This window comes from Cavia porcellus, unplaced genomic scaffold, assembly GCF_034190915.1.
Source record: "Cavia porcellus strain 051 isolate PalLab524CR breed Dunkin Hartley unplaced genomic scaffold, mCavPor4.1 scaffold_11, whole genome shotgun sequence".
Lineage (NCBI taxonomy): Eukaryota > Metazoa > Chordata > Mammalia > Rodentia > Caviidae > Cavia > Cavia porcellus.
The window spans coordinates 71,590,889-71,614,626 of record NW_026947494.1 but is presented as its reverse complement, the minus strand read 5'-3'; the positions used below and the strand labels follow the sequence as shown (position 1 = coordinate 71,614,626).

Genomic DNA, 23,738 nt, shown 5'->3' with positions numbered 1-23,738 from the left:
TACCTTGTTTGGAAGCTAACATTTCCCAGTGGAGTAGCTACCTTGGTATTTGAACTTGGGTCTTCTGGTCTGAAGAACAAAAACTATGCCTGTCCCTGTAGTGTTCTAGGAGGACCAAACTTCTGACTCTCAGAACTTACTACTAGTCTTTGTTACAAATTCCTTAAATAAGAAAATGAAAATGCTTTTAGTACAGAAAAATATTTTTAATGTAAAAAAGATGAGCATTTAATAGCTTAGTGAAATACAAACTGTTCCTATACACAGTACACTTTACTGTTATAAGAACTGCTAACCTCCCCAGGTTCTTAGAATCTGGGTACAGCATTATATAAGGGAACCACTCCGTGAAAACACGTACACCTACAACCCCAGGGCAGCAGCTGGTAAACTAGGAAAACAAGACAGGACTGACTCAAAGCAGAAGACACCACGTTTTCTTGGAAAATTCTAGACTTCCCCAGTGCATTCGGTGTGTCCCCATCCACGGTGTTTCTTAGCTGCTTTGCCAGCCATTCTTGCCTTCCGCCATCCTTGCACCAGGATGATCATCATTGGCCCTGTGCGTGTAATGTTTTCTCCCCCCCAGTGTGGTCACGTTTTATCTGCCTTAGAAGATGGCAACTACTGGCTTTCAATGAAGTCACCATGATTTAGAGCCACACATTTTCCATGTGTAAAACTTGGAATTACTGTCCCTGCACATTCACCAGTTCATCTGAAAGTTCGGTTTAAAAACAGAGTCAAGAAAGGGAAAGGCACTTAATACTGCAGTTTCCAGAACATAATCTGTCTGTCTTCCCCTCCTGTGATGACGCTGCTGCACTGTTCATTCATCCACATGCAGGTCACTGCACCTAAGAAGCAGACACTCGGGTCAGGTGGAGAGTCACTCACGAGACGGAGTCACCTTAATGCTCTTAACTCATTCACAAACGTGAGCTGTACTTTGACAGAATCCTTGTATACATTAAAGATGATGGGTGTGGTGGCGCATGCTCGTGATCCTGGCACTCAGGAGTCTGAGGAGGGGATCACAAGTTTGAGGGTGTGGGCTGTGTAGTTCAAAGCCAGCCTGAACTAAGCAGCAAGACCCTGTCTCAAATCAACCCCTACACCCAGAAGGACCATTTAGTAGAAAGAATTTGGAAGGAATAAACCTTTCAGATGTAAATCTAAAGGTAAGCCAGCTGGGATTTATGGGTACAGAACAAAATGTAAATGTGTATCTTGGGGATTTTTAAAGTATAAATGCAAGAAAAAATACCCATATACAATTGGCAGTGAAGGGAATGAAGATGGGAAGTTACAGCACACAGCAGGAAGTCAGCGGAGGTGGTAAGACTAGAGTTAGAGGCTGCCCAGATTGGAAGACAGCATGCAAATACAGGCTAATGGAGGACAGTAAATCTCCAAGAGACTATTGGATTTTAAAAAAGGTGGCAGGAGAGCTTGGTGTTAAGCAGTTCTATATATAGTCACTCATTGAAAAAAGCATGGGGACACTGCAGAATACCCTCAGTGGAGTGGACCTGTGAACAATGTCACAGTGGTAGGAAACCTTCATGCTGTAGTTTTTTTTTTTGTCAAATTGTGCGTTGTATTTTAAAGACTGATCCTACAACTTCACTATGGTTTTTAGTTTTACATATTAAAGACTAATGTTTTGGAGTCAAACATCCATCAGCATAAATTCAAAAGAGTCACACATCACCAGGCAATCAAGATGCTCACAGAAATGCTCACAGCAGGGAGAACTAAGCCATTATCTGCCTGGCAAGCATGTCCCTGATGGGCACGCAGGCAGGCCTGCGCGGAGCTCAGGAACAGACTACGTCGCCTGTGGAACCACTCACCACTGTGGCCCTGTATTCGCTCTCTGACTTTTGCGCCAAGGAGGTCCCACACCAGCAGCTCACCAGACTCACTTCCTGAAAGAACCGAATTTCCATCCCAGATGAAGCACCTGCAAGAATGATTGGGAAATCACTTTTGTCATCACACTGGAAGGGATACGTTACACTGGCCAATACTCCCAAGTGAAATGACTGAGTGTGCGGGCCAGTGTGTTCATCACTCCTCGGAAGCCATACCTCTGGGGCTTGTCTGCCCCCATGGATGAGATGCGCATTCCTGTCTGCACGTCGATCACATTCACAAAGCCATCTGCTCCTGTGCTGAGGATGTGGCGGCTATCTGTAAGGCACAGATCTGTAACTTCAGAATGTGGGTTAGCATCCACATCACACAACAATTGCATTTCTCAATCACTGCCTGCTCATTTTCCTTGAGCTTCTTAAGCGTAAGTATTTTGTCCTTGAAATGACTTTTGCCTGTCTCTAAGATGACGCTGGGTGAGATGACCCTTTGGTGTGGGTTCACTTAGATTTTACACATTGATTCCAGAAATAAGCAGAACTAACAGCAATGTGTAGTTCTGCTTTTCTCCCTGGTACCAGGGCTGCAGGTATACTGTGTCCTGGCATGAATTCTATAACCATGGCAGAACCCTGATCACTGGAGTGGCTTTCTTTGAAAACTATTTCACAACTCTAATTTGCCTGGCATCCTGTGGAATGGAAGGAGAACACCTACCTGGGCTGAAACCAGTAGCGCACACAGCCCCCACATGGCACGGCATCTGGTGCAGTATGGTGGCTGTCGTGAGGTCCCAAACAGTCACTGTGCCTTCTTTGGTGCCTGAAGCCAGCAGGGTGCTCGCTGCATTTAAACTGATTGTACCTACCTAAGGAAAAGAAGAGCAGTGAGCATTCCACTCAAGACTACAGCCATGTGTCTCTGGAGACCAACTCGGGTGTGTGGTCACAATGCTGCACGCTGAGCTTTACCATTCTGCTACGAGGTACAGGTGTCATTTATACAGGTACCAACAGCGCTCTACTGAATGAGCACTTATTTTAAATGATCATACGCACATGGAAACGTGGTATTGCTCGGATAACTGTAATGCTGTTTGCAAACAGCCTTCTACCGACAGTCTCAGAATGGTAAGTCCACAAGTCACTGTGGTGAGCTGCCAGATACATGAAGCCCATCCAGAGCTGTATGAGGGAGTAGCAGAGCAGGGATCTCTCCACGAGACTTCACTGGAGTTCTAAATATTTCTGAACCTCAGTTAATCAGAGAACCATGCAAATGAGGGATTCACAACCTAAGGGAAAAAACAGTACGTGAACTACAGCTTTAATGTGCAGTACTGTCACCAAGGAAAACAGTAAAGGAGGAGAACCCGGCTCCTTCTAGGCTCTGCCACCAGGCTGTGCACACTCAGTCATCCTAGGCAGCAGTCAGTCCTCAGCTGGGATCAATGTGTCCTGAACAAATGGCCCCTTCTTATCAGGGTCAGGAAATATGAAAAGAGGACATGCTGGCTGCATCTTTGAAGTGACATTTTGGCCTGGTATAGAGGTGGATGCCTGTAATCCTGCACTCAGGAGGCTGAGGCAAGAGGGTCAGTATGCACTTGAGGCCAGCCTGGCTACAAAGTGAGTTCAAGGACAACCTGAACTGCATAGTGAGACTGTATCTACGAGACTAAAAAAAAAATTTTTAAAGGTGACATGTTGGAAATCTAGCTGGGCAGAAGCTAATTCTCAGAGAAATGTGCAAAGAAACAGATTGGAGGGAAAAAACAGAGTGTAGACTTGAAACTTCAACAGTTACCTACAGCCCTATGCAGGGTTGTTGGTACTCACACCGACATCGTGTTCCAGCTCAGCCAGCAAGTCAAACTGGTGTCTTCTGGTGCCAGGCATTTCTGCAAGGACACCAGACCAAACCTGGGACAGAGCACGGTGAAAAAGGTATTTTTAGACTTGTAATACAAAGTCATTTCCAGTGCATCCAGGAAACGCTTGAGGAACTTCCATTTGACACAATTGCCAGTGAAGTGAGGCGCTAACACTGAGGCTCCGCCTCCCCACCACCTAAGGCTCCGCCTCCTCACTGCCTGGGGCTCCGCCCCCCACCACCCAGGCTCCGCCTCCCAATAGCCTGAGGCTCCACCCCCCGCTGCCTGGGCTCTGCCACTCCACTGCCTGAGACTCCGCCTCCCCACCTCCAGAGGCTCCTCTCCCCACTGCCTGCTGCCTCTCTCCGTACCCTGTGCTTGTGTTTGACGTTCTGTAGCTGTGCGGGTCTCTATCGCTTGCTGGTGTAACTCTGTGATCTAAGTCGTGTGCACATTAAGGAACTAACTTGTAGACGTGTCACAATATCTATTTATGTTTTGAGTGACTCAAAATGGAAGTCATCAAAAAAATTACTAAAATTAGGCAGTAGCCAGGAAAAGTCCTGAAGATTTCTTAAGAAATTCTAATAGTTTTACTGCTTGCTTCCCTTTATATAAATGCAAGATGGAAATGGTATAGATGAGGAATGTTTATGTGGGACATTTGCAGAGGATTCTAAATAAAAAGCTTATGTAGTGCTACAGCAAAAGAATGGTGAATGAAATGCATTTGTATGCTTCAAATATAAGTAAAAATGTAACTTTTAATGGTTCCTCACTTTCACTTGAAGTTGTATCAGTAACTGATCAACTTCTATTTCCTCACATTACATATGAGAGGCTCTACTGTAAAGTCTTTTGCAGCTCTGTTACCAAATGAATACCAGGCCTTTTAACTCGAGCTGAATGTACTATAAAGCCGAATAAACTTTCTATTAAGAGGTGCCTAAATTTTAAGAAAAACAGTACTATTCAATATCCTTAAATATCATTTACACACTTTGTGAAAAAGTGATTTAATGTATCAACAAGTAAACTGGGATTATTTAAAAGTTCTCTGCCAACCTTCACTGTGGAGTCCCAGGACGCGGAGTACAGCCTGTCGTCATGCCAGCAGATCTGACTGACAGCGTCATCGTGCCCCATTAATGTGTCCTGCTGTCTTCCAAATGCTATGGAGTAAAAATAGCTAAAAGACAGTGGCAGCTATTAAAACAGTATTCTAGGCTGTTAGGACTCAAACAGATTTAAGAAACATAATATTGTTCAATTCCATACAAGGCCCATTCAAATTAAAAATTTCTTCTTGTTATATTCTTAAAAATATTCAAATCTGGGGCTGGGGATTTACCTCAGCGGCATAAGCACCTGCCTTGCAAGCAGGCGGTCCTGAGTTCGATCCCCGGTACCGAAAAAAATAAATTAAATATATATATATATATATATATTCAAATCTTTTATTTAAAACTAGAAATTTTCCAGTCTGGCTCATCTGTATTTTCATTCTAGCTCAAAACTTAGTAAAAAAACAAGTCCAAATGCAAAAATTGTGATATTCAAATAATATCTGAACACAATGAAACCACCCTCATCTCTAATAACGCTCTCTAAAAGTACATCTCCAGTGGAGGTTCTGTCTTTTTATACCTCAGGTCTACAGACACCCCTCTGCATGTGGAATAAGCAGCACAGGTACATACACGTTATTGTCCCAGGAAGAACTTACGACAGTAGCATCTCCTGGTAAGAGTAAACAGGATGATAAAGCCTGAAACACAAATGATTTGACATCACCAGTTTGTAACATATGAGAAAACTATAGCTTTCTCCATTCTCAGTGAAATTGCCCAGCCCTCTTCTGATGGTTCGTTCCCCTCATAACTACCTGGATTTTTTCTGAACTAATTTCAGATGCGGGTTTCCTCCCAAATAACAAAGGTACCGTGAGCCAGCCTGAGGACAGGCGCTGACCGGGCAGAAGTAACCCATTAGTGCCCTGGGGTACACTGTACAGACTCTGCAGAATGGAGAATTACTTAAGAATCAAAGTGTCCTCTTGGAATCTTAGACTATATCATTAAGGAAAATCTGAGAAGTCTTGAAGGGAATCTCAAAATCTTTTGGGTGATTAATATTTAAAAGTAAAAAATGTTCTTTTATCGAAGAATTAGCTTCATTGTATTTGGTAGCCAACTATGAGAATCACATAAATTATTTAACACACAAACATTTGTCTTACAATTAAGGATTTTACTACTTATTAGGGAGCTCTTCAAATTTTTTAGCCTAAAATAGTCACAGTAAAATAAAGAGGCAAAAAGCTGGAAAAACTGTTAAGTTGAATTTAGATTAAGGCATTCTGTATATTGGGAATAAATTCAATTGTATTGGCAGAAATGAAATATTGTATGTGTATATAAAACAAACGTTCTCTTGAATTTCTATCATAATACTGACAAACTTACCATATTTGAAAATGATATACTTCTTTGTAGCATTTTGGATTCTTTAGAGAACATCTTCAAGGTGGAATCTAGAAGGGGAAAGCAGACATGGAAGGAAAACTTCCCTAGCCATCCTGTGTCAGAGGGCAGCTGCTGTGCTTGTTTTTGGAGGCCGGGAGGCAGTGACCCCCATGTCACTGGGTGCACACCCCACCGGTGACCTACAGTCACCATCGGTCTCCGATGCCTGCGGAAGGAAGAGCATTAAACTGCAGACACACACCTGCTGCAAAGCCTGGTGACTGGGGTGAGCCCGCGCACAGAGGAGGCTCGCAGCAGTGTACTAATACTAAAATAACAATTTTAATAATAAAAATGTCAGCAATTAAAAAACAGCCCAATTAGAGTATGACAACCTTGAGCTGAGCTATCTTCTGATGGAAGAACAAAATAGGAGTTAAAATCTCCATGTTTTTAATGTTCTTGCCTAGTAGAAGTTTTTTCTTTTTTACCAAAATAACCTTTAAAAACTGAAAAATAAAACCGGAGGGCTGGAGATGTGGCTCGGTGACACAGCACTTTCCTAGCATGCGCAAGACTATATCCAGTCCCCAGCACTCCCCTTCCCCTTGAATAAAGCCAGGACACACAGCAGCAGGGAAAAACCAAGACTCACAGATTACAGTCTCCAGTGTGCCGCAGACATCCCCAACAGAGAGATGCAACAATCCAGTTTCTAACTTATAAATGCGTACTAACAGATGAGCTTTAAGTAAGTTCTGTGCAGTAAAACTTTGTATTTCAATCTAACGTTTGCAATACAAGACACAGAATTCCTGAGAAGTCATAAACATGAGTCTCAAAAAGACATCCCTCAGCATTAACCTGACACAGAAACAGAAAGCTAAACGCTGTACTGCGCACTTTCCCTGACAGTGTAATTATTCTAAGTCTTTCCAACCTTGCTTTTGATACTGTTAAACCATTCTGAGTGTTCGCTTCCAAGTCTACTGGAGACCGTTCACCTAGGGCATCCTACAGGACAGGACGCTGGGAGCCAAACAGGTATGTAAAGATATTTTCCTGAAAGGAAAGTTTCCCTCTTTTTACTAGACTGATCAAGTTAAAGACTGCAGAAAGAACTAATCTCATAGGTGATGAGTCCTGAAAATGCCAACTTAAATACAACACACTTCTGAGCAAGAAATTTAACGTGGGGGTGACCAATAGTGTACAGACAAATCAATAAAATGAATCACGGAAATGTAAGTGAAAATGAACACAAAAAGTAAATGCTTTTCACACACAGACACAAAATCCCTCTCTCCTTTGTCTGGCAAATCCACAAAGAAGTGCTTACTAAGCTGAGAGATTGGAAGCCTTGCTGTTCATAAACAAGATTTACAAGGTCCCAAGTCTAGTGAGTTACAGGACTTAACAAACACATCAGACAAACCCGGCTAACCGCACTGGTTCTGCTCAGAGGTAAAGCATTCTGTCTGGCGGACTCAGAATACACTGTGTTTCCTCCACCTGAGTTCCGTCTCAGGGACCTTGACATGGCCATTGCGGTGTCCACGTCTCAGACTCCTTAAGGTCAACTGCAGAATCATTGACTACACTTTGTGGAAAATTCTGTTTTACAAACTCTGAGGTCATATTTGAAGAGAAAGGGATGAAATGCTACAGACAACACACATGACAATGAAATCGGAGAGTATTAACTGATTGACATGGAAGTGTTTACTTACACAGCCTTAGTTCTTAACGTAATGGATGAAATATACACTTCCTGCTATAAAGACTAAAGAACAAGTCCTTTCATTAAAACAGCTACTGACACTGTCAGAACCAGCTGTGTCATCACTGAAGCAGGACATTTTAACACTATGTGGCTCATTCCACGCTTTCCAAGGACCCAGCCCAGTGCTCCGAATCCGAGGCCCATGACACACTTTAATTAGTTATATTACACAGGCTGCTGAAGAGATAGGAGGTGGAAAACAAAACAGCAGATCTGCATCCCCAAACGGTGTCTGCGCAGCCCTTGCTTATTCTCGGTTCCATTCTAGGCTCCAGTGGAGCCAGCAAGCAGAGCCCTCTCAGGCAGGTGAGAGAGGTGCTGATGAGGGACCTGGGAAAGCACTTCCTCATCAGCAGAGAAAGCCTTGGAGTTTGTTTCTGGCAAATTAGAATGGAACTCTACGTAACAGACCGTGAACAAATGATTCTAAATCTATTCTGTGGAGGCAGGAGATGCAAATAAAGGCCCTGAAGAGGATTTAAGAAACAACAGTTTGGATTCTCCTTAAACCACTTTCTAGGCAGGAAAACGTACCTTGAGATGTTGTGAAGACTGAAGATCCATTGCAAGAGACTGCTATTCCCGTAACCGCCCTGTGTGAAGACAAGTTTTATAAATCACCGTCAGTCTGTGCTAGGACTCTGTTCTGCTTAACGTCCTTGGTTTATTTCTAACATGTTTCCTTAATGTATTTCTAACAGTGTGAAAAGGCTTCTCTGTCAATCCTACCTCTTCTGACCATCACCAAAACGACTAAACCTCATCTTTACGATCACTTTGCTGACTTCATTCCTAAATCTAGTGCCTAGCATCTGTCAATGACAGATATCAGGTTCTGGCATTTTCACTCACAGGCATGCAATGGTCATTAAATGTTACACGAATGAAGCCTGGAGGTTCATTCCTGTCCTCACTGTCTTAGATTTTATGCTGCCTCACTTCCTGTGTGCTGTTTGCTCTTGTTAAAACAAGGAACATGGCTGGGCGTGGTGGCACACACCTGTAATCCCAGCACTCTGGCGGCTGGGGCAGGAGGATCCTTGAGAGTTTGAGACCAGCCTGGGCTACAAAGTGAGCTCAAAGCCAGCCTTAACTGCAAAGAGACCCTGTCTCAAAAAGACAAAAAATAACAAGAAAAGCCAGTGAACATGGCAGGACTAAACTCTGCATCTCAGGAGGCTGAACTCTGCGATGCTGTTTCCTGCCTCCCTGTCGCCTGCGTTTTTCCTGTATTTTCAATAAATTCAATGCCACAGACAGACCTCACTTTTCCCACAGTGTCACATCATCAGAGACTCAAGGGCAGTTTGAGAGGCGCCCAACTGCTTGCCATCTAGAGAGCCCATCTCCTTTTCTCGAATGACAGCATGCTCATGGGACCAGCACAAATCATTCTGCGTCAAACTTTCCTTTGCCACAAAAACTTCGGATAGATCACTTACAGACATTTTAGGGTTTAAAAACATGATACTGAAAGGAAATTTTTCTCCTGACTCAGCCTAAAACAATTTAATACTAAGCCAATATCCCAACTTTTGCAAAGATCACTGGCCACAGGGAAGCCCGGGGATTGCCTTACTCTTTGTGGATTTTATACTGCTCATGTAACTGCAGCTTGGTGATGTTATTCCAGGCCAGTGTTTTGCTTTCTTCAGTCAGGTCTTCAAAAGACTCTTCACCTGGAGAAACTACATTAAATTGTTGGTCAGTGAAAATTTCTGATAGAAAACTGCATCAAACTTATAATGTTTTTAGTCAAATCAGCTAAGCAAACAAAACAAAATATAGTTGCTTTTGGATGCACTTCATAGCGCCTAACAGTCAAGGAAGAAATCTTGAAGAGAAAGATACAGAAGCATGTTCAAGTGCTAGAGTCTTACCAATGTTTGCAAAGTCTACCTTTAACCACTCACTCATGAATTTCAGGAAATTCAAGATTGAGTAACCATTTCCTTACCAGCAATCTTTGCAATCTTAGCTGCCTAAGAATGTTGCAAAGTGTTTTTTTGGTTTTGATTTTGAGGTAGGAAAAGAAGAGAAAAAAAATCAAAAGGTTCTGGATAAAAGTAATGCTTTCACTTCTGCTGATTACACTTCTGAAACAATCATATGACAGTGGCTATGGCTGCTGATTCAGCAGAGCGCGGAGAATCTGCATCACAAGGTGACCCAAGGACGGCGACTGAATCAGGGAAAAAGCCGGCAGCCAGAAGCACTCCAAACTTCCCCGGGTCTCTGAGCTCCAGGAAGCCATTCCTCCTGCTGAAGACAGTGCTCAGCTACGTCTGCCTGGAAAGCCCAGATGTGCTCAGGACAGGTGGCAGAAACAAAAATAAATGCCCTAACCTTCCTGCCAGCCTTGGCTTACAGAATCACACAGCTCCCCAGAGAGCTTGGAGGTAGAAATGTGAGACGTAAAGTGTGGTGAGCACTTTCCTTCCTTTTCAAATGCTGGATGCAAGAACTGAGTCAGGTTTACTCTGGTGCCAAGCATATGTCCCGCACAAAACAGATGCTCTCTATGTATTTATCAAATGTTAAGAAAACAGAGTAGCATGAATTCAAGATCTGTATGTCAGTTTTGAGCACTGGGGACAGAGGCCACTTCTGGGAAGGAGGAAGGTGGATGGCAACTGTCAAAGCAGCAACCATTGGGGCTGGGGATTTGGCTCAACGGCTTCAGTGTCCGCCTGGCAATCACAAGGTCATGAGTTCTATCCCCAGAACCAATAGAAAAGAAAAGGTGAGCTGCTAAGAATTTAGCAAAACCACAGGAAAAACAGGGAACTGCAGTGTGGGACACAGCAAGTCAAATTACCAGGAAACAAAAGTTATTTGACTTTTCTTAAAGAGTTACAAAAATAAATACATAAGTAAATCCAGGAGAAAAACATCTAGCAGCAAAGCAGTTCATGTTTCATCTCTTCTCAGAAACATTTAACCACCAAAGAGAAACAAAAGCGGTCTCATCCGCTTTGCTTACAAAACCCACCTGGGGAGTCTGCCACAGAAACAGTGTAACTGGAGGCCTGGGAGGTCCTTTTAAACTTGGAGGTGATCTTCTGAGGATGTGGGGTAAGGAACAGCTGCTTTGGTGTCTGCCCGAATTCTAAGATCTGGGTTAGCATGGCCACTTTCTCATCAGGATCTTCAATGCTTTAGGACAGAACACAAACAGCGCAGTGACACACAGGCACACCTTTCCAGACCACACATGTTTCAAACAACGCAGATACGCAGGAGACATTAACACTCAAATAATGACAGCAACTACAGGCCAGACTGTTTACACCATGTGACAGACAGATCTCAATAGATTATTTCTGGTTGTTAGTAACCAACATCATGATGAAAGCAACACAAAATTCATTTAAAAATTTCTATACCTTAACATTCTCAAATAATTTTTTTTTTGTCTTTTTGAGACAAGGTCTCTCTATGTAGTTCAGGCTGGCCTTGAGCTCACTTTGTAGCCTACGCTGGTCTCCAACTTGCAAGGATCCTCCTGCCTCAGCCTCCCCAGTGCTGGGATTACAGGCCTGAGCTACCTCACCCAGCTCAAATAATCTTATTAACAATGTAAATAAGGTATTTTATAACTCACACAGAAAAGCCTTGTAGACATGTAAATACCTGTTCAAATCTACACCTCCTTCATAGGTCAGCGGATGAAATACTGCAAGATATAAACACGATTGAAAGATAATTTACTTAGTTACACTCTATTCAGAATTTAAACATCTCAACAAGTTAAAACCCTTTTCAAAAAAACTCATCTTCATTGTGCAAACCAGACTAATGCTCAAACTGAGTCAAGATCAGCTCTGATCATTATCTTTGGATGAGCAGAAGTCACCCTGGCACATAGACGGCTTCCATCCCAGTGCCCGTCTCAGGCGGCATGATTTCCTCCTTCGGGGAAGCATGAATCACAGTATTAAACTGGCCCTGACCAGCATGTGAGAAGTGAGGTCACATTTCTGCCTCAAGTTCCTGTTTTTGACCCCAAAATAAACTCGGTAGCAAGCAGGAACTGAGGCTGAAACTCAGAAGAGGTATTTTGCTGTTGCTTCTGTTTCGTTTAACTAAAAAGAAAGCATGGGGACCTCTAGAGGAACTGAGGTCACTGTCATACAGCACTCTGAATTGTAGCTGAAATTATTAAAGGACATGGAAGCACAGTCAGTCCTCTGTATCTAGGGGATCTACATCTGTCAATTAAACTAACAGTATACAATGGAAAAAATGTGCCTATGCTGAACAGGTACAAACTGTTACTACCCACTAACCTATACAGTGTAACAGCTATTTCTGCCATGTTTATGTGAGGCATTATCAATAATTTAGAGATGGTTTTAAGTATGCAGCTTCTGTGCAAATACTACACCATTTTGTATATGGGCCTGGAACACCTACAGATCTTAGAAACCAAAGAGAGTCCTAGAACAATTCTTTGTTGATACTGAGAGGTGATTGTATAAACTAAAATCAGACTTTAGACAACACTTCTTGGAACCATGGTGAGGCAGATCTCATCTAGGTGAAAGGCATCCTTCCTCTGTTACTTCGTATCTAACACAGGCCAGAGAACTTCAGGCCCTGTTTTCTGATCTAAGATGCTTCTGCAGAAGTGGTGAGCTTGATTACTCTGGCCTCATACTTTTGTTTGCTTGCTTTCATTTTCATGAATCTCTAACTGAAATTTGGTTGAACACCACACACCATTATGGGCCCCAACAGCATCACTGCCCTTCTGCTTGTAGCCGAATACAAGATCGATCCACTCGTGAAGGTGCTCTGACACGTAACTGCTCTCCAGCGCGTCCTTGCTCTTCTGGAGAAAGTCCCTGGGACCTAAGGGAGCAGACTCAGTCATAAAACCAGAAGCCCCATTTCACTTTCTCTCACTGCCTCTGTCTATCAAAAGCAGAACAAGCTTCCAGGACAGCCCAAAGATAAATATTTTAAATTGCTCCACCATAATATGAAATTAAGTTTTTATTTTTTTGGAAAAAAATTAACAAAAATTCATTTTCAGAGCACTTAGTTCTCTCAAATACATGTTAATTTGTCTGCATCACAGACTGAGGATACTTCTGATTTAGAATAGACTGACAGTGCTTCACTCAGACAATAATAGCATCACTTTTAAAAACCTAAGCAACAGAACGACGACATTAGAACTGCGCCACTTGGTAAAACTGCATATAACAAGGTGCCTGTAAGACAGTACTCACTTGAGGCCCACGGAGGAAGCTCGACATTATCAACTGCCTGCCCTCCTTGTCTCCTTCCCAAATCCAGTTTCAGACTGTTGACTAGAAAGCTGACATCATCACCATAGAACTCTGGAATCAACTGAAAATTTCCAAGGGGGAAAAATAGCAACATTTAAACAAAGCAGTTAAAAACCACAAGCCCTGGGAATCATTAATTTCATCAGCTGCTTACTTCTTTAAAATCTGTTGCACCATCCAAACAGTTTTTCCAGGTTTCTGCAATACTAAATGGGAGGAAACTCTCGTTAAATCTGAACTGAAGATACAGGGGCAGCAGCACTTCCTGTACTCCACCTGACACGACGCCTCCTATCCTTCCCCAATCAACCTGTTTCTCATCCACCCACAGTATACACCATCCACTAATGAGAGACACACAGGGGCACAGGGAGCTGCCGCAGCTATTTAGGATCACCAAGGCCAGAAGTGTGGAGCCCAGTGGAGACACTGCACACCACACACACAGCTCTGTCCAGGTGCCCAAATACTGCAAGATTAGAGCCCTCTTTAAACAGGCCATTTAGAGGGAGTGAGGAGCTCAGAAATAATTCAGGAAGACACAGCTCAGAAGATCAGCATCCTCGTGTGGTGCGACGCCAAGTGATCTTTATTTTTTTTCTTTATGTTTTGATTTCTGGGTCAGGAAATAGTACACACACACCCGGCTAAATGCTCTCAGAGAGTTATGTTCCATTCATAGCAGAATAACACTAAGACACTGGAAAAAATATAAACGCTAACTAGACACAAACAGTTGACATAACTTATGGCATATGTTAGACTGCAATACAGTAATTTTTAAAAATCACTATTTTGAAGAATACCTATTTGAAGGATGGAGAATACACTATTTTGAAGGATGGAGAAAATTTCAAGATCTAATATCAGGCCCCAGAAAACAGGGCAAAGTCTGTATTTAAAATACATTCTCACATGTATAGATATATTCGTGTAGATATGCGAGTGTATCTTTTAAAAAACTGAAAGGGATAGGTATACCAGTGATTTTTCAAAAATACTTCTGCGCACTTTTGTTTCTCCTTAGTGTTAAAGCAAACGTTACGAGCATACAGAATCATCACACTGCCAAGGAGGCGTCTGAGTCAAACCTGTTGAACATTCTGTCTGCGTTATCAAATCTTCCATTCTGCAGGCACAGCATGTACTCCGGAGCTGAGGGGCAAGAAGCAGAGAAGTCAGCACACACCGTTTGAGATCTGTGGGAAACAAATGTAACCCCGGGCAATGCTGAAGAGTCTCACCTATCCTAACGAGGTAAAAGAGCACGTAACCTGGGGAAGAGTAGTGGCTTCCATACATGAATTTTGGATCAGGCATTTCCTGGTAGCGAGTCTGTAACACAGGAGAGAACAGCACTGAGTGCTAGAGCGCGAGTAAAATCTGACTCAGAAGCAAAGTCCTAAAACAGCGCGGGCTTGGGTTACCATAGCCCTCAGCCCTTCTCCTGGCTAGGAGAGGGAGGGAGGGGACATCTGTGACTAACACTTCTGTAGCAAGTGTTCTGGCTCTCCTGGCTTAGTGGAGAAACAGTGCTGGGGCCAGATGACACAAACTGATTTTGTGCGTGTCATGTGATTAACACAGACACCGCCAGGAAAACAACCCTGTACCCCTAAAACAGGCGATGCTGCTACTCCAGCTGAGCACCACAAAGCGAGAGAAAACAGCCACCTTCGCGGTGGGAACCAAGCCAGAAGTGCACCAGGAGGGTCAGCGAGGCGCTCCTGGTGCTCACGCTTCAACCTGAGGGAAAGGTGTTTCAGCTCCCATGAAAACTGAGTCTTCTGGATCATGACTGTGCTTAGAAACTTCCAATCTCCTGGGTGTGGTGGTGCACACCTGTAATCTCAGTGCTCAGGAAGCTGAGATAGAAAGACTGTGGTGTCTTCAAGGCTAGCCTGGGCTACACAGCAAGACTCTGTTGCAAAAAAACAAAACAAAACAAAAAACCCCAAAACCTTGAATTTTATGTCCACAAACCAGCAATCTCTCCAGCCGTTCCTTATTCAGGGCTCCCACTGGCTTACTAAGGTCCCTGAAGGTTCCTGGATCTGACAAATCTGTAAACATAAATAACTTCAGCTTATACAATCATCCTGCTGAACTGATTCAAATAGCTTTTAAAATTGAGAAAAATAATAGCATTTCTGTTATTTATAGTGTTTGATTTTTTGCAAAATAAGATTTGATTAAAAACTACATTCAAAACAGAACAAAATATTAAATAGATTTTTACACCATTATTTTTTTTATCAAGATTTACTTTCTTTATTGGAATTAGGGTATTATTATGCTATGATATTAGCATAATTTGAGAACCAGGAACCTGAGAATTACAGGGAAATAAATTCTCATTTCTTAGGACTTCTGTTATCCCTGTCAGTTACAAAGGCTGCAAGCCAGCTAACTGGCCACGACACGGAAGTGAGAGCTAGTTCTGGGGCACACTGTGTCCCAGCTCCTCAGGAGGCTGAGGCTGAGGACAGATACCTTCAAGGCTGGCCAGGCCAACCTGGATGCACTGCCTTAAAATAGAATAAACACATGAACCAATCAAAGAATAAATTGGGTTGGGATTTAACTAAGTGGTGGAATGTCACTGGTTCAATCCCTAGGACTGCAAAAAAGCAAACAATTTAAAATTTAGAATGATAATACGACCACATTTTTTTTTTTTTTTTTTTTGTCTTTTTTGTTTTTATCGGTACCAGGGATCGAACTCACGACTGCCTGCTTGCAACGCAGGCACTTATGCCGCTGAGCTAAATCCCCAGCCCCCCGACCACATTTTATTAAAACAAGGTAGCAACAGAGAAGTACATTAAGTTAAAGTGGTTATTTCTCAGTAATGTAATCATGAATGACTTTTACTTTCTTCTTTAACTGTTCTATAATGAAATTATTTCTTTAGATAATCACAATTATTAATGTGGATTTTAAAACAATACTTTAAAGCGAGCCACAGTTTTCAGTGAGAAATCTGAATATTTTAAAACCTGGTACTTCCAGATGACAGTCGCACCAGATTAGATGCAGATATTTTCTATGTATGTACTTCAAGAGCTACGGTAGAGAAAACACACGAGATACCTATATGATTTATATGTTATACCTGTGCAGTCGCTGGGCGTGGAAGCCAGCAATCTTCAATAAAAAAACTGAAAAGAGCTCTCATTTGTCCAGATCCCACCATCACAATTCTAAAAGAGAACTTATTCTCCTGTACGATAACCACTTCCAATGCAGCTCTCCCAGAACGCACACACATTTACCTAAATCTGGGCTGAAATAGTCACTTATTACCCATGGGAACACCGGGTACTGGGAGAGGTCATTGCAGCTGCGGTCTGCCAGGTTGTTGAGGTGCAGCAGGTACTGGTAGTTGGAAAGGTGTCCCCGCTGCCACTGCAGCATGTAGCTCTCTGCTGTGTGCTCGGCGACATGGTGCTCTGCGGGAGAGGTGCCCAGCCTGTTACTGCCGCAGCCTGCAGGGGCTGAACAGCCCTCCGGATGCTTAAAAAAACACAGACCCTCCGCAGACTTGTAGAAACACATTTAAGAGAAAGGAAAGTTGGCTGCTGATCAGTTTTCACAAAGCAGCTATCTGGCTAAATAGAAGTATCTTTAAAATGCAGGAGGGGAAGTTATTAAATATACTGAACTATTATCCTACCCCAGACTATGACATTACTTAACCAGATTTAAAACATGGAGCAAAAATGTAAGTATTACATGACAATACAGAATATTTACACAAAGAATAATGAAGGCTTCCAAGTGTGGTGCGTCTTAATGCATTTTTACAAACTTTGGACACTTATGAAAATTAATTTCCCCCAATTTATGAAATCTTAACAAAATAATATTTTAAGTTTGAAGAGGTGTGCTAGTACCAATTTGTCAATGATTGCATATTATTTATTCATGTAAAGACTAATAAAAGAAACTTAAAAAGTACTTGGCAGGAGGACCAATCCTCAGGCTAGATGGCCAGCAAGGGCACCTTCTCTCTGAAAGAACTGCGGATGACATGCACACGTGAGAACATCTCTTTCACAGAGCTCAGAATGAACCAACTCTCCTCCGATACGTTGATTTTTTTTTTCCGGAAAATTTTGCTTTCAACTTTTTTTTGGAAGCATTAAGCAAATTAACTTACATATTGATTCATTATTTATCCCTATTTAATCTTAGCAAACATCTTTTCACATCAGCTAATCGGAAAGAGCTTCAAAACTCAGAACACTTTCCTATCTCACTGCTTCTGAAACACCTCTGAAACCTTAGGAATAAACTTAAAAGCATGAGAGAGACAGTTTCAGGTCATGCAAGGTTTTGACTTGAGATTTTAAGACACAGCATGAAAGTTGAGTTTTTTGTAATCTTGTTAAATTGAGAAAAATAAAATATATCAGGAGCTAGGAAATGAATGCAAACTTGTCACACAGCTATACTTATAAACTGTTCAATGAATGAAAAAAATTTTAACTATAAATCTAGTAATATAAAATATATTCCTTATTAGAAATAAACTACTCCTTTTTGAGGGAAGTTTTCATTTCCAAATGAAGATGTAAATCACTATATAACATCCAAATCATTTCAATGTACACAAGAGTCAACAAAATCAAGATGGCATTAATAAAGTCCAAACATTGATTTATAAAATCTCTAGTCGTCTAGCATCTGTACAAATGAGAAAATTCAACTTAGTAACACAACTTAATAAAAAGCTCATGCTTGATAAGAAAAGTACAGATGTTCTACCTGGCAAAGATGGAAAAGGTTACACTTTCCATGAACGATTATGGAATCACAATAAAAGTGAGTGACAGTCTGAGGGTGCTACACGGGGCACAGGAGGCTCACAGTCCTTCTGCGTGGCTTTCTGCCTCTGTGGTGAGGACCACAGTCAAGGGTCATAAATGTAATTCACTGTCTACATGAAGCAACTCAGTCTTGGCCTTCATAGACTAATGTAAGTCATAGCTGAGTAAAAGAACAGGTGGGTAGTTTCTTTAAAATCTGTTCAATTTTGGAGGTCATTTAAGTAGCAAAAACATTTAAATATCTTACCAAGAATTTTTAAAGCACAATTTAAATTTAAATGACTTATTACCAAAATGAATTTGTATTTCAGCTTTAAGATACTATTTTGGCAATTATAATTACTGAGGAGAAGAAACAGGCAGATCTATGAAGGGGCGATTCTAGACAGAGCATTTTTCTCCTCTTTGCTACCCGAGAGCTGAACCACCGTCACGCACACAGACACGGCAAAAGACAAGCAGCAAACCTAGGTACGTGGCAATGTAGAAGTAGATGTCGTCTCTATCTTGAGGCTCATAAAACTTTAGATAGATGTCGGAACACAGGTCGTCATCGGTGCAGAATACTTCCAAGCCCTAGAAATTCAGAAAGAACAAAACAGGTGTCATCACATTCATCTCCTGAACCCAGAGTGTCACTACAAAACATCTGTATTCCTGATTTTTACTATTTTATTCCCATTTTCCATGCATGTTTTAATTCAGAGACACAAACATATTTTTCCTAAAGTGAATGTGGACATTGCATTGATAAACTTCCTGGGAAGAAGATCCATATTTCAGGTAAAATATGAAATTCTCTTTGGTACTGAATGTTTTCACTTCTAATAGCTTTCATTAATTTATTATTTTGAACTCAAAATTAGTTGACTTATGCTTTTAAAACACAAATGTTTATCTTCTTTTATAAATTAATTATACACACCTCACACACGCATAACTGAATAACTCAGTAAGTTATGACAATTTTAAAGACAACCAAGAATTTTGTGAGTACTGTGCTGAAAAAACTAATTTAGGACAGAAATCAACAAAGAAAGGGCGGAATCCTGGAGTAACCCGTCCATGTCCTATCACAGGAGCTTAGGAAGCTGCCCCGGAGTCTCTGCTCCTTTATCTGTAGAACATGAGAGCCCTTCGCCCTGGAGAGCGTTACAGCAATAAATAAATAAATAAATAAATAAGCTATAGCACATGAGATTCCTTTATGCAGCGGGCACATAATCAGTGTTTTCTTCTCTTTTTCTGACTGTTCCTCTATACTCAAATCTTTTACTCTATCTGTAGAGTTAAGAATCTATAATGTTTGTAAACCATCAGTTATTAACTCTTCAAAGAGAAAAACATGAATTGATAATTGGTATCAAATCAAAACCTCTTGGAACCACAGCTTCTGCAAAGATTGATTCCTAACATGAATGTTAGGTACAGCAAACATGCTTATTCAGGGGAACGCAGGAAAAACCGCTCCTATGGTTTAAGTGGTGCCTCCGTTTCTCCTCTTCCGGGGCTCAGAGGTTTAATTAGTACACACAAACCATGACTACACTACAGTTTCCCTGAAGAGCTGAGGTCATAATGTCTCCCAAACTTTACTTTGAGACCCACTCAGGTGACAGCAAGGAGCCCTGGACTGTCCCCCACACACCACGCCCACCTAAGCCCACAAAGTACTTAGAGGTGAGACACTCACAGACACCCTATGCCCTCTTGTTGTCTGAGCCAAAAATGGTTTTGTGACAGAACCTCCTACCTACAGAAGGCAGTTATTCCTCTTTCAATTTCTAGCTTAGTCAAAAGAAAGCGTAGCAAGAGTAGGTATTTGTTTGCTCATAATACAACACATTTGCACTTTTTCAGGCATCCAGACCTGAATAAAACAGCAACCATCCACTGAGCTCTGGATTCACCTGAACTCACCAAGGGCATGAGACCGTGTCTCCGCTTGTAAATGCGGCGGACATCCTGAAGAGTGATGTGGACCACGGGTTTCTGTAAGAAGCAGAAACTGTTCTTCAGTGTCAGCAAGGGACAACAGGTGACCCACCCTGCTTTCCTAATGCACTGCAAGTGAACAACTGGCAATGAAGACTTGAAACAGGCCTGTCTGGTTCTACATGCCACTCGGCCATCCTGCATCAGCTTGCTGATGGTGGCCATTGCTTTACTTTACTCAGGGCCCTAAATGGTACTGTCATCTGTCCTTCAGGGTGTTACAGTTTAGTACTGTGCAGGACAGGCCTCTGAGATGTTCTTTCTTAACGAAAAGAATGATGTTCTCCCTTCTCTAGAACTTCAAAATATTTATAAGAAAGAAAGAAGGTTACAAGTGTACTGTCATTGGCTAAAAGGCCAAAGACATTCTCATAGTGGAAAATGTCTTGAAGACCTCAAGGGAGGCCAGGGATCCTAGCACAGAAACCTGAAAAGGGGTAGGTCCTTATCCCAGGGGTCCTGAAGCTGTGACACACACTCATTTCTCCATAAGCTTTTTTTTTTTTTAAGACATTAAATAAATTTTTATTTAAGAAATTTCAGGTGATTTCTGTAATATTCCTTAAGGTCACTCAATGAGATTGGCATCTTCAAGATAGCCCTTTTTAAAGGAATTTGCTGCTTAACCCACTCATTCCATCTGTCCACAATTCTTTTATCTCCAGTTGAATTATGGACAGTGACAACTTCAGAACTCCTGGGATCTAATCATCCAATTTCTGCTGGCAATCTGTATTTTAGGAGTATTTATGGTAGATGGATCTGCCGCCTTGCTGACACCCTAAATTAAAAAAATAATTATTATATTGACTATGAATAAAATAAGGTTTTAACCCAGGCAACAGAAACACCAGCAGCCTGGCGGAGTCAGCCCACCAGCTACTGTACTGTCGGGTGGAAAGGACAGCAAGTGGCTCCACCACCTGGCGGACAGAACTGTGATAACACCGTATGTGACACACTGCCTAAGACATTCTAGTACCATGTAATGACAAGCTAGCCAATTTCCAGGGTTCCAGATTCTTTAAGCGGCACAACCAAACGGCCCATATGCACTGCCTCAGATCGTGAACCACACCGAAAAGGGGCCAGTTCTAGGGAAGCACCAATTCTTTACAAGTTTTAAGGCAGAAATCTAAATTCATCTCTATTTCCCTTGTGAAACAGAAGACTGTTTCCGAGATCATAAAAGGAGCTCCACAAAGTCACCTCTGCATTCCACTTTCACACTGGCTGAGAGAAAGGCCAATTCCAAGTGCTTCTTGCAGAAATTTCCACACCTGTGGACTGTGTGTGCAACCAAGGAGAGACCAGTAGCATAATCCTATGTGTGCACATACGTGACTCTGCAGGAAATGTGTACTTCTTATTCATAGGGGTACACAGCTTCTTTCTATAGAAAATGCCTCCTACAGGAAGGTATAAATCTCCATGGACTCTGCACTAAAACTGGGAGGACAGGGCTTCTTTACACAACACCAAGAGCAAGACCCATGATGACCGAACATGGACTGGAAGAGCCCGAAGCTCAGGGGTGCACTGGGATACACAGGAAGCACATAGAACACACAAGCCTTGGGGGGCGGGGGGACCCGTGACATCACCCCCCACCCAAATGCGCTCAGTGCAAAGCCGAGCTCCCAGAAAGCCCAGCTCCGCTCTGACTCTGCAGCCCACGCACCGGGTACCCATTGAGAGGCTGGAAATACAGGTTGGTGTCCGTGACGCACACGTGCCCAGGGTTTGTCACCAGCGGGGTCACCATCTCTGCTTTGCACTCCGTGTGCAGCTTTTCAGACACACTGTGGAATCTGAAATGTTTACAATAAAAGAAGTCAGGAGCTGACCCACTTTTCAGGCTTACCTATAGTTTAGCTGTGTGAGATGATGTGTCTACCCACTGTATTTAATACAAGATAAGTGGCATTACAGATTGGCTGCTTAAACAGACATTTTTTGAAATTGGCAAAATGAAAACTTGATTTTTAAAAGTGGAAGAGATTATACACCACAGAAGCAAATGCAGACAAATAAATGACATTAAAAAGCATTTAGCTAACTCTTACTTTTACCAAAATAAATTTTCTTGAAATTGCTCTTTTATGAATATAATCCTCTATTTGCGTCACTAAGACCTCTTTTTATAACATATAAACCATCTTGGCAACGTTGGCATTTATTTTGCATTATTCTTTATCACGTTTCAACTGTATAATTATAATTACTTAAATTTCAGTTCCAAAGTACTTTGTTCTTTAGATATATTGAGGTAAAACCAATGAAAAATGACCTCTGTACTACCCACACTTAAGATATTTAATTAGTAAAGTCTATCACTCCTTCTGCTTCCCTAATTTTCTAAAAGTTATGGAAAATAACCAAAACATTATCATAAAAAGTAAACAAACAATGGCTGAAAATAATTCTCTGTACTGAGGCATGCTCAGTGTGCACGTACCTGGAAGCCTGTTGTGGAGCCTGGGGTTCATTCCCCAGCACCAAAGTGGACCTCTTGCCAAAACCAGGTAAATAAACTGAGCAATCCCACAAAGTTTAAAAATCCTCAAAAACTGAGAAAGCAAAGAAACCTAAAGAACTCACCTACAAGAATGAAGAAACCAGCAACAGTTGGTTGCAGGAGAAGGAACGGCCACCACTGGCGGGAATAAGAGTTTCAGAACAAGACAAACTTTCAGAGAAAGGGAACCACAGACAGGCTGGAGACACAGAATGCACCTCACAGAGGGAAAGTGCTCTCAATTTAGGCAGAAAGCAAGAAAAATTCCCTACCACTCAGAGAGCTGGTGGTTTAGCCCTAAGCACAAAGACACCTCCAAAAGCCCTCAAGCACTCAGATTCTACCCTGCTAGAGGAAGTCGCGCCACTTTCTCCAAGTGACTTGAATTAGGGCAGCTGCACCAAGACCTCAGTTCACCCAATTACAGATTCAATGAGCAGAGTCCCAGTACAAGCAGACTGACAAAAGGTGGGGTGAGCTTGACACTTCCAGAGGTAAGTATTCAGTTCAGTCTAAGAGGCCTGTTAGAAACAAACGATCTAGCATACAGTAAAATAGGGTAAGACACACACACATAAAAAGCAAAATATGATCTATGTTCTACAGAGAAAAGATTGAACAGAGGATAACTCAAGTGTTGGATGCACCAGGAGAGCTTATCACAACTCTAATAAATACGCTCGAGGACTGAAGAAAGGGTGGACAACACATGGGAGGCCCTGGAGGGGATTTCAGCAATGAAATAGAAGCTGTAAGAAAGAACCAAAAGGAAATACAGAAACGAAAATCTTAACATCAGAAATGAAACAGATAACAACAGCGTGGACACTAAATGATGGGTTCAGTAAAGTTGAAAACAGACCAAAAAGTCTTAACTGAAAGGAGAAAAAGAAATAAGAAAAACCAGTATTTCTGACATCTGAAAAACATACATACTAACAAGTATAACAAGTTATAGAAGAAAAAACAAAAAATAGGACAGAAGAAATGCTGAAGGAGAGAGTGGCTTGGGATTAATGCAAACCTTTAATTCATAGATTAATATTTCTCTGAAACCCTGTGGGACATAATAAAAAGCATGTATTTGATCTATTTCC

General features: G+C 41.9%; 1 protein-coding gene across 4 annotated transcripts in view; it reads right to left on the bottom strand.

Moving 5' to 3' along the window:
* Window positions 1–185: 185 nt before the first annotated feature.
* The window catches only part of Nsmaf (neutral sphingomyelinase activation associated factor), a 59,948-nt gene continuing 36,395 nt past the window's right edge, over window positions 186–23,738 (bottom strand). For 3 of the 4 annotated variants that reach the window (XM_063258465.1, XM_063258466.1, XM_063258467.1), the window contains 22 exons: window positions 21,805–21,934; window positions 20,049–20,120; window positions 18,596–18,704; window positions 16,572–16,748; window positions 15,280–15,359; window positions 14,541–14,631; window positions 14,388–14,451; window positions 13,451–13,502; window positions 13,237–13,357; window positions 12,722–12,853; window positions 11,633–11,675; window positions 10,992–11,155; window positions 9,579–9,687; window positions 8,534–8,592; window positions 6,217–6,284; window positions 5,452–5,519; window positions 4,817–4,940; window positions 3,717–3,800; window positions 2,596–2,746; window positions 2,094–2,196; window positions 1,857–1,966; window positions 186–857 (listed from right to left, as the gene is read on the bottom strand). In XM_063258465.1, coding sequence (XP_063114535.1) covers window positions 763–857; window positions 1,857–1,966; window positions 2,094–2,196; window positions 2,596–2,746; window positions 3,717–3,800; window positions 4,817–4,940; window positions 5,452–5,519; window positions 6,217–6,284; window positions 8,534–8,592; window positions 9,579–9,687; window positions 10,992–11,155; window positions 11,633–11,675; window positions 12,722–12,853; window positions 13,237–13,357; window positions 13,451–13,502; window positions 14,388–14,451; window positions 14,541–14,631; window positions 15,280–15,359; window positions 16,572–16,748; window positions 18,596–18,704; window positions 20,049–20,120; window positions 21,805–21,934 — 2,206 coding nt within the window. In that variant the 3' untranslated portion in view covers window positions 186–762. Of the gene's footprint in view, window positions 858–1,856; window positions 1,967–2,093; window positions 2,197–2,595; window positions 2,747–3,716; window positions 3,801–4,816; window positions 4,941–5,451; window positions 5,520–6,216; window positions 6,285–8,533; window positions 8,593–9,578; window positions 9,688–10,991; window positions 11,156–11,632; window positions 11,676–12,721; window positions 12,854–13,236; window positions 13,358–13,450; window positions 13,503–14,387; window positions 14,452–14,540; window positions 14,632–15,279; window positions 15,360–16,571; window positions 16,749–18,595; window positions 18,705–20,048; window positions 20,121–21,804; window positions 21,935–23,738 lie in introns of those variants that run through there. The other variant, XR_010050593.1, reaches the window with a different exon arrangement.